The sequence below is a fragment of the Echinops telfairi genome, unplaced genomic scaffold (genome assembly GCF_000313985.2).
Source record: "Echinops telfairi isolate 266 unplaced genomic scaffold, ASM31398v2 ScPeMD7_7;HRSCAF=31, whole genome shotgun sequence".
In the NCBI taxonomy this organism is placed as follows: Eukaryota; Metazoa; Chordata; class Mammalia; order Afrosoricida; family Tenrecidae; genus Echinops; species Echinops telfairi.
In genome coordinates this window covers 27,249,445-27,261,001 of record NW_022103904.1, presented here as the reverse complement: position 1 = coordinate 27,261,001, position 11,557 = coordinate 27,249,445, and the positions used below count along the sequence as shown (strand labels likewise).

Genomic DNA, 11,557 nt, shown 5'->3' with positions numbered 1-11,557 from the left:
TGATCAATTGCAAAAGGGAGGTTTGTAATTGTCAATGTATTTTCTTTTTATGTGCTTATTGTATATCTTTCCTTTGTTCAGGTATGATATATCAGATACAATTGGACTCAGTGTGTTTTCATTTATATGTGTGATTGATGATAAGTATAAGTGTGATTTCATCAATGTCTGGAATTTATATAAGTATATATGGCTAAAGAATTGTGTTCAGGTGCCGGGTTGGCAAGGGGTGGATTGAGATAGTTAGTTTAGTGTGCCAGCCTGGCTGATAAACACATGTGGGATTAACTGAAGGGCGGAGAGATAAATGGCTCGGTGAGCCTCACCTTTCTTGTCTCTCGCTCTTTGATCATCTGACCAGTTTGTGGTTGCCTTGCTTGTTCTGTGCCTCAATTTGCAAGCTACACTACCTGTGGGACACCTAACCTGTGAACTGTGTCGCTGTAATTTGAGGTCCCTGTAAAACCTGCCTCGCCAGAGAATTAGAATGTACATCTCTAGAGCTGGGGATTGATGGTTGGTGACCTGGCTGACAGGTGGTGACCTGCCTTGCTGTTTGCTGCCTGTGCTGGGATAGCCTAGCTCTCTCTTCAGAGGACTACCTGGTGGCCCTCAAGACTTGAAAGACTGCCAGTGTCTCACAACTCTCTCAAGGGAGTGAGTTGCACTGAGCCACTTGTACTGCTTTATAATTTAACTATTCATTTCTTGTATTATATATCTGTCTGTATATAATTTAACTGTCCATTTCTTGTGTTCTATATCTATCTTTATAAAATTATTAGCAATCTGGTTTTGTCTCTCTAGAGAACCCTGTCTAACACAATCATGAACCAGTGGTATTGAAGAAGTGCAAGTTGCACTGAAGGCATTAGTGCAAAACAAGAATCCAGGAATTGGAATACCAATGAAAATAGTCAAAAATTGATGCAGTGCTGGTTGTACTTACTCTCTATGCCATAAATTTGAGAGACAACTACTTGGTCAACCAATGGAAAGAAATCCATAATTGTGCACATAAAAAAAAGACATAATAGAATGTCTTAGAAAATTACCTAATATATTAATATCACGTAAATTTTTATTAGACATATGGTTATAGCAGTGCATGAAGAGGAAGCTGTCAGAAATTCGAGCCAGATTCAGAATAGGATGTGGCACAAAGGGTATTGTGACTGGAGTTATATGAATCATGGCTGAAAGAAAATAACAGCAGAAAAGTGTTTATATTGATTATGCAGTCATTCAACTGTGTCGATCATAATAAAATGTGGGTAACATTGAGTAGAATGAGATATTGTACTCACATGAAACTTGTTCACAGACCCAAGAAACAAACAGAGCAAGGGGATACTGTGTATTTTAAGGAAAAGTATGTCACAGTTTTGTCCTCTCACCATACTTGAGCAAATAATCAGAGAAACCGGATTATCTGAGGAAAATCACAGCATCAAGTATGGAAGAACGCTTCCAAATTTCTTGGCTTAGATCAATGAGCGCTTCCAGTGCTTCATTAGTTGAAACATTTCAATCAGTATTCCATCAATTCCTGGAACCTGTTTTAACTGCTTGGACTTCTTCCTTCAGTAACATTGGTTCTTGCACATAATCTACCTCCTGAAATATGGTAGAATGTCAACTAGTTCCTTTTTCGTACAGTGTCTGTCCATTCTTTCCAAATTCTTTCAGAATTGCAACTTTGTTTGAATTTTTTTTCTTAATTCTTTCCGTTTATAAGCCAAGCATATATTTTTTTAATTTTTGGTTTTCTAACTCCAAACCTTTGCACATTTAATTAAAATACTTTGTCTTCTCAAGGTGCCCTTTGAAATTTTTTGTTTAGCTCTTTGACATCAGGAATTCTTCCATTTGCCTTAGCTACTGTGCAATTAAAAGCCAGATTTCAGAGTGTCTTTTGACATCTACTTTGATCGTTTCTCTCTCATGTCTTTTAAATTAACTTTTGCATTCTTCAAGGATGATGTTCTTCCACAGCTCATCTGGTCTTCTGTCATATTAGTGTTCAGTGCAGCAAATCCGTTCTTGAGATGTTCTCCAAATTCAGGTGGGATAGACTTAAGGTTGTGTTTTGGCTCTTATGGACTTGTTTTAATTTTCTTAAACCGAACTGAAGTTCACCTTAAACCCAAACTTACGTAAAAGCAATGATCTTTTCCATTGTCAGCCCTTGGCCTCATTTTAGCTGCTGATACTGAGCTTCCCACATGTTGTTGGTTTGACCTGGAGAAGTCCCATGTGTATAGTCCCCATTTGTGTTGTTAAAAGGTATTTGGAATGATGTTGATCATGGAAAATTCTATCATGCAATCTCTAGCTTTGTTTTCAACTGCTCTTCCTCTTTGTTTATAACTTTCTTATTTTCATTGCCAATGATTATCAATGCATCTTGATTGCATGTTTGATCAGTTTCACAGTGAACATTGCTCAAATTTTTCAATTTATTTATCACTAGCTGTAGTGGTTGGTGCATAAATTTGAATAGAAGTTGTATCGACTGGATTTCCTTGAATGCAAATAGATATTATCCTATCACAGAAAGCATTGCACATCTAGATTTTAAAACATCCTTTTTGATGGTGAATGTGACATTATTGCCTCTTGAATATATCATTCCCACCATAGTAAACCATATGATTGCCTAATTCAAAATGGTCTTTATCAGTCCATTTTACCTTACTAATTCTTAGTATATCAATTTTATGTGTTCCGTTTTATTTTTTGATGACTTCCAATCTTATTAGATTCATACTTTCTACATTCCAAATTCCAGTTATTGATAGATATTTGCAGTTGGCTTAGCGTTTTGAGTTGTACCCCATCAGCAAACGCAGTTCTTGAAGGCTTTAGTGTGTCGAAGGTAAGCTCTTCATCGTCATATTTTGAGTGTCTTCTGACTTGAGGGGCTCATCTTTTGGCACTGTATTGGGCAGTATTCTGCTGCTCTTATTGAGGTTTTCAGGGTCTGACAGTGTGCCATTGCTCTTCATAAGTTTTCAGTGGCTAATTCCTCAGAAAGGGACAGTCCATTCATTCTTTGTAGCCTGTTCTTAATCTGCTGAAACCTGTTTGCTTTGGGTGGCCCTGCTGGTATTTGAAATACCAGTGACACTAACTTCCAGCATCACAGTAACAGACAAGGTATCAGAGTAGGACAGACTGGCAGATGAGTGGCGGATCTTAGTTAACTAGTGTTGCTATAATAGAATTTAATTTCTCAGTGTTCAGGAGTCTACAAATCAATTGAATACTCTAGCTCTGATCCTCACTTTGTTGAAGTTCTTTTTCTTTTTTTATGCTTCTGGGGTGAGCTTCATGTGTGGCAACTATTTTCTCCCATTTCTGCATGATTCTCTATCCTAATCTACTATTTTTATATTTTAAAGATGACCTTTTGAAAACATACTGTATACTCTTAAGGACATTTAACAATAGAGATAGAGGTTAGAATATGCAACACTTATTTTGGGAGGTACAATTCAATCCTTAATAATAATGGGACCTGGTAAAAAACTTAGTGTACCTACCTGTATGATATCATGCATCAGGTATGCATGGATGATTCAAATCATTATTTTTCAGGTCTTTGTGTTGTTTTTTCCTTAATTTTTTTTCAATCACTCATTGATTATAATACTATTTTTAAAAAGGTTTCCAGTATCACTAATTTTGAGAATGAAGTTATTTTGAGGTGAATTATTTTTTGGAAGATAATATAATGCAAGTGACAGTCTCTAGTTTTTTGCTCACATAGAATAACTTAGAAGTTAGAGCTGAAAGAAATAAAATGGTAAAATAAAAATTAAATTCCACTCTTCCACCTATTGGCATGGTAAAGTTCAAAAGATCAGTTTGTTATGCAAAAGTTGGTATTACAGGAAAATAGATAATGACTTTATCAAATCACAAAATGGAGCAATACTACATTGTTGCATAACTACTAATTATATCATTATATAATTGCCAAAGTCCATCACTGCAAAACTACCAATGTATATCATTGCAACTTCCAAAGCACCTGGAATCATGATCCAGCCAAAGTGATGCGTAACTTTAACCATCACAGCTTATGGTGACCTGTAGTGCTAGAGGTATCTAGTGAATGCATAAAATATTCAAATACTAATTTTGTACCATTGTCATAAATGTGAATGTTAGATAACAGGATTTTCAATAAGTTTTGCTCATGCTTCTTAGAGGCATAAGGAAGGGGCACTGAACTCAGCTCTTTAGACTCCCAGGCTTAAATTCTTTTTATTAGCCATACTCCTATGCATTACACAAAACCAAACTCACTGCCATCCAGTTGATGCCAATTTATAGCAACTGTATAGGACAGGGTAGAACTGCTTCTGTGAGTTTCATAGACTGTAACACCTTACAGGAGTAGAAAGGTTTGTCTTTCTCCCACAGGGCTGGCTGTTGGTTTCAAACTGCTGATCTTGTTCACAGCCCAACACAACCACTGTGCCACCAGGAATCCTATGATTATGTGAGGGAGTTTCAAAACATTTTGGGAAAGTTTCCATTATCTTTCAGTTATATTTTTCTGTGAAATTTTTGAAGACTCTCATTAATTTTGTGTGTATATGACTTGAGTTTTTGAATTGTTTAGGATAATACTTGATATTTTACTTGGTATTTTAATTTTGATAATCAACCTTTTATTTATTTAAGGCTTTGTAATTTTTAAAAATCATTTTATTGGGGGCTCATGCAACTCATCATAATCCATACATACCTCTGTTAAGATAATTAGCCTTATAATAAAGTCACACAGACAATATAGTATATAAACCTGAGACCATTTAAATCATGTATATGGAGTTTTAAACCTAACATTTTCCTATTGGTGTTTAATTTTTTATATATATATATATATATATATATATATATAATGTAGATGATGAAAAATAGATTTAAAACAAAAAAATGAATCATTTTAAAGAATTATTTTTAGTCATATCTCTGGATAATGTTTGTTAACACTTTGGAACCACAATTTGATTAATTTTATATACTGACTGCTTTGTGAGTGACATATCTGTACTGTATCAGAACTGTTCCTTGCAAAATTCAGATCTTTGTAAGTCTTAATTATTCCATTGCATGCACTATGTTCAGTTCATTTAGGTAACCCTTTTGTCTCCAGACTTCAGAGATACAAAACATCTTCCCAAAATGTGTAGTTGTTTCCTACAAATGACTCATGTGCTTAAGACTTTTGATATGTTCAAAATTTCCCTCCAGAAAAAAATTGCATTCATAATAGTCTATTCTGTGCTGAAAATTAGCAATATATTATGAACTGTCAAAAGTTCTGGGGAAAAAATCACGTCTTTTAGTTTCGTCTTTCTCTGAACTTTTTGAAGCCCCTGTATAAATCTTTCAGATTTTACATTCTTTCTTTACATGTTACTTATCAGTTTGATTAATATTTTACATAGTGATATCTAGAATGAAAAATTTCCATTTTCAAAAGCTGGGGTTGTTTATAGTAACTTTAGAAAAGGTATTATTTAATTGTCATGCAATTTTCAAATATTTTGTGAAAATTTTTCTGCGTGAAACTTAAAAATTGACATACAAGAATGAATGGAATGTGTTTCATTGATCATTCTTATTAATTTACCTTGATAGCTTAGAAACAAAGTTCTACTTTTGAAATAAAATTAAAATTAGGCCCTTTTTATCTTAATTGTTGGGTTTGTCTTGATTACTAAGATGGACATAGACTCCAATACAGTTGCTACGTAATCCAGTGTGATAGTAAGATAATAACTGTATGAATATTTTGAGAATTAAATTAAGTAAATTATTTTTTCTTACTCTTGATTCTTTTAGTTTCCAAGTTTCCATTTTTGTGAATATGGGCCAAAGGGATTAATTGGAATTATGTTTCTTTAGTTTCAACAGATGATTCTGCTTCAGTTTCTATAATCTCATGCTGAGCGAGTAGATCCCCGAATCTCAGAGTTGAAGACACCATCTAGATAGACATTGTAGTTCGACTTCTTCTTTAAAGAATTAATTCCTCAGCACCTCGGAGTGCTCCTGGAGGAGCAGTTATTGAGCATTATATTTAACTTTAAGTGTGCAATTAAACAGTATGTTGAACTTTAGTTTACAGTGTAAATTTAACGTAAAACCTTTGCATTTATAGCGTAGGAGCCTTGGTGGAGTAGACAGATGTTGGGCTACAAACCACAAGGTCTGTGGTTCAAACCCAGCTGCTGCTCCTCCCAAGACCTATGAGTTTGTATGCTTCCATAAAGATTTATAGTCTCAGCAACCCTGCAAAGCACTTTTATTTTGCTGTATTGGGTCACTGTGAATCAGAATCAACTCGACGGCAATGTGTTTGGTTGTTTTACTCCCCTAATGTTTCTGTGTAAATAGAATCAATTTGAAAAATTAATTGTAGACTTTGGGCTTAATATTGTATGTTTTGGAATTTGTTTTTTTACAGCATAGCTCTGGTTTTGGATACTTAATTTGTAATTTTTTTAAAGCATTTCCCATGGGATAGGTAGATAATGGGAAAAATAAATTCTTGTTCTTGATAGAGGTTCTGCACTTATGGCAAATCAGACATTTATAAACTATGGAATTAAAATGATGAATACACGAAGAGAAACCAAAGCTCGCTCGCACGCACGCTCTCTCTCTCTCTCTCTCTCTCTCTCTATATATATATATATATATGTAGTGAAGCTGTGAAATAATAAAAATAGCATGGTTTTTTTTGGTAGCCATTGTGCTAAACAATTAAGAATACAGTATTATCAAATAAGCTTTTAAAAAAATCTAATGAAAACATATATGAAAACAAAATGTGTTCTATAGGGATTTACATAATTTTATGTAATATCAGGAAATACTGGTTTTCAGTCGTCAAAAGTTTTAGGCAAGTAATAGATTTCCATTTTATAGATCCCATCGTCGTATGTTAAGTTCATCACACTAGTACTTGACTTTCACTAATCAATCACTGTGCTTATTATTTAAATGTTTGGTACAGGAAGCGAGCAGCTGCAAAGCATTTAATAGAACGCTACTACCATCAGTTAACTGAGGGCTGTGGAAATGAGGTCTGCACGAATGAGTTTTGTGCTTCCTGTCCAACTTTTCTTCGTATGGACAACAATGCAGCAGCTATTAAAGCACTTGAGCTGTATAAGATTAATGCAAAACTCTGTGATCCTCATCCTTCCAAGAAAGGAGCAAGTTCAGCTTACCTGGAGAACAACTCAAAAGGTGCTCATGATAACTCCTACACTGACATAAAACTGAACAAGAAAGAAGGACATGGACCTAGAGATGATTTTAAAGGTAAGATGTTGTAACTTTAATTGAGAATTGTTGATTGAGATTTAAATCATGCATGTGTTTTATCTAATTATGTGACAGTAAGACACGGTAAGATAGTTAAACAGATTTTCTTTCTCCCCAGTAGTTTTATTGATACATAATTCACATCGTTCAGTCATATTTTTTAAAAGTTGTATGTATGTCACCATAATGCTCTAGATCATTCTCCCCCTCATGTATTCATTATTCGATCTTCATTTCCCTTTAATCAACTACCTTCACCCCCACCCCTGATAATCCATTATATCAGTTATTGTCTTTATACATCCCCCATCCTGTGCCTCATATATTGGAAAACATATGCCAAAAAAAAGAAAGCCGCAAATATATTTAGAAAGAAAAGACCAATGACAATATTAAAATAAACCAGAGGGAAAGTCCTCTCTGGAGAAAAAAATTAGGAAATATTACAAGCTACAGCAAATCCAAAATGAAGTCAAGGAGATCAAATGACCAGTTACAACATTTTAGCCTAATTCTTTCTGCAATAATCAGTAGTCTCAGTGTGATAGTAAGGTTAAGTCCCCCAACTGTGGTCAGAGGTATTCCACCAGAGCCTTAATCTGTGTAGGGATTATGCCGATGGATTTTGGATTCCCAGTGTCATCCATAAGCCTTTTGCAAATTGTGTTCAGAATTTAAGCTCTGATACCTTTTCCTCCTTCCTATTTGGATTTTTGTTATTTATTATCTTTGCATCATATAGGCTGGTTTACTTCTATCATGTGGATTTAGTTGATCCCTCACTTAGAAGGCTGCTTGATTGAAGACAAGGCTTAAAGACCCCAGAAGAGGCTATTCTTTTGCAAAGTTGCACCATTTCTTTTCTCCACCACATTTTGCTGTAGCAGCCATATCCTTAGTGATATCTTCATGAGGGCGAGTATCAAACAGGATCATGTAACTAATTGTTCTTGGATTGGGGCTATAATTAAATGCAAGCTCCAAATCTGTTTTATCTCTGGATTATGTATGTCTCTGGTTTACTTAAAACCAAAACCAACTCACTGCCCCCAAGTCAATACTGACTCACAGTGACTCTGTAGGACAAAGTAGAACTGTCCCTGTCGCTTTTTGAGACTTTAACAGTATGTGGGATTAGAAAGCTGTGTTTTTCTTCTGAGGAAGTGCTAATTTTGAACTACCAACCTAGGGGTGAACCACCACCCAACTTGGAACCACTACTCCACCAACGCTCCCTGGTTTATTTTAGAGGCCTCATTGTCATTTTATGACAAAGAACACTACTGGCTATGGCTGTGGGTAATAGATGTGTTTCCTCTGTGGGTGTTAGGTGGTATCCTATCAGTGTTTTGACTTACATTTCATGGATGACACGTGAATGAGAGCATTTCCTCATGTGCTTGTTAAGTATTCAATTGTAAATTATAAATTGTCTATTTGTAATTTGTCTTCAGGTCCTTTGCCCACCTTTTACGAGATCTTTTTTTGAGGGGTGGGCTTGCAGTATTCTGTAGATTGTAGTAATTAGTCCTTTGTCCATTAAGCCATTGCTAAATATCTTTTCCCAACCTGTGGGCTCTTGTTGTGTTAGGCTGGATTGACTAGAGAAACAAATCCACTGATACTCATATCAAGAAGTAATTGTCTATCAACCAAACATCCAGATCAAGGCCACAGGTCCTATACTAGTCCATAAGCCCCTCTTAAGACTCACTCAGCCACATGCAAGGATGAAGAATGCAGGAAGATCACAGGTCTGTGGGTGCAAAATCCTGTGACTCCAGTGGCAGTGGACGCATCTCCAGGGCTCTGGCAGGTCCCAGCATGGCTCCAGCAGGAAGGTGAAGGCAGAGAGAGAGAGGGAGGTTCCAAGGACCCTCCTTATGAGAAGGCCATACCCATCAGGAGGTACTATCTGGCATGACCTAATTGACAGGCTAAACTCCACCCCTACACTTGTATATATCAAGTTGACATGAAATCAAGTAACTACCACACTCGTTTTATTCTTTGTGGGTTTTTATTTAGTAACAGGCATTTTATTGGTTTTGATTTCAATAGAGATATGAATAATTTGTACACAATTCCTAATGCATGAACCAAAATTTTAAAATGGCATGTAGATACAATTCTTTTCTATATTTCAGTGACTTTCCAGCTTTAAATTTGGAGGCAAGTTTTAAAATAGGTTAGCAAGAATCATTGTCTTCAAATGTTGATAAGCTCTTACATATGAAGTCCCACTAATTCACAATTTAATGTCATACACACTATACACTCAAATGTTCAGCCCTTCACAGCACAAAATAAAGTTATCTGCAGTATCATGACCAAAGGTATTACCGAATGCACACAATTCTGACAAGAAAGCCATGATGAGGGAATGTTTTTTAGACACAATTCTAAAAACAACAACATAGAAACAAAACTTTAAGTGTTCAAGTCTTACAAATCCAGGAGAGTGACTCCAAATTGCAGCACATATACTAAAATATGCTTTGTATTAGGGATTCAAATACTCCCACAATCCATGGAATGTTACCGTGACACCCACGATGGTCAAATCTTCCCACAATTCAACATCTGCTATTTTCTTATCGTACCAAAAAATAAACAACCACTAAATGATTTCATGTCTATAAAAAAAGCATTTACACTTAAAAAATGAGATGAAGTGGGATTTCCTCCTTCTTAAAAATGTTTCTAGAGCTACTAAAAAACTTGCATTTACAAAATAGTTGGTAAAAACGATTTTTAACAGGGCCCACTGAAAAAGGCATGGTAGATAAACAATCAAACCTGGCTTCTTTTTCTCCTGCTTAATCAGAAGCTAGACTCCTGGTTTTTCATTTTTCCATTTTCTACAGATACGTCTTTTTTTTTGTTTAGCTACTCTAACCTGTTTTCCTTTTGCTCTCCTTTTCCCTTTCGCTTCCTTTTTTTGTTTCTTTGTCTGACGAGTTATCTTTTCCTGATGCCTTTTTAGGTTTGTCTCCACTTTTGCCAGCACAGGTTTCACCGACAACTTCGTTGATCTCCTCTTGGGTTTCTCCTTAACTGCCCCTATGGCTGACCTTTTTTGGTATCGAGGTAATCAGGAGGACATTTGCTAATACCTGTGGACCACAGGACACTAAGGGCTTTCTGGAGGTTGCCTTGCCTGGCATGCTGCAGATGTGGCCACTGCCCAAGCTGCTAGGACCCGCCTCTTTTAATGACATCTTTTGATGTACACAAGTGTTTTATTTTTAATAATTCCTATTCATGTATTTTGTCTTCTGTGTGTGCTTTCTTTGGTATATCTGGTAGCTCCACTATGCCCAGCACTAGGGCCCTTAGATTTATCCCAATTTTCTCATGGATGATCCTGATAGCCCTGGGTTTTAGATTTAGATCTCTCATCCACCTCAAATTTGTTTTTGTGCACAGGGTATGTCCTGTTTCATTTATTTAATGTATGTATGTATGAATGTTTTGTTTTTTTTTAGATGGATACCCAGTTTTTCCAGCACCATTAATTGAAGAGGGCATCCTCTTCCTATTTAATATTTATTAAAATCATTTGTTTGTGGCAGATGTTTTTATTTCTGTCCTGTTCATTGGTTTATATATCTATCCATCATTCTATCAATACCAGGCTGTTTTGACATCTGTCTTATGTACTGGGTTTTGAGGCGAGGTAAGGTAGTACAAGACCACCTACTTTTTTCTTTTTGAGTTCTTTGCTTGTCTTGGGCTTTTTACCTCTCCACATGAAGTTGGTAATTATTTTTTCCCACTATCATGCTCAGTCCCCACCAGGGTTTCAGCAATTCCTCTTGGTTACATTACCCTTGATCATGCCCTACCAGGCCTCTCACACCCTCCTTACCACTGATTTGGATCACTTATTCCCTTGTCCCTTGTCCCTGGGTTTGTTAACCTTTCCTCCCACCTCCCCCTCTCCAATGCGGGGGGGCCCCCCCCTAACTGTCAGTCCTATTGTTTTCTCCTCCAGATTGTTCGTTCATCCAGCCTATCTTATTTAGACAGACCTGCAGAAATAATAACATGCACAAAAATAAGACAGCAAAACCAAGCAGCAATATACAACAAAATAACAACAACAAACCAATGACAAAAAAGCAAAACAAAACACAACAAGAAAAAAAAGCTTGTAGTTCAAGGATTGTTTGTTGGCCTTTAAGTGTGTTTTCCAGTCCAG

General features: G+C 36.0%; 1 protein-coding gene across 2 annotated transcripts in view; it reads left to right on the top strand.

Annotated features, from left to right (window-relative positions):
• Positions 1–11,557, top strand: part of UBE3A (ubiquitin protein ligase E3A) — a 103,900-nt gene that overhangs the window by 23,997 nt on the left and 68,346 nt on the right. For both annotated transcript variants that reach the window (XM_004708107.2, XM_045286337.1), the window contains one exon: positions 7,040–7,350. In XM_004708107.2, the coding sequence (XP_004708164.1) occupies positions 7,040–7,350 (311 nt within the window). The remainder of the gene's footprint in view (positions 1–7,039; positions 7,351–11,557) is intronic.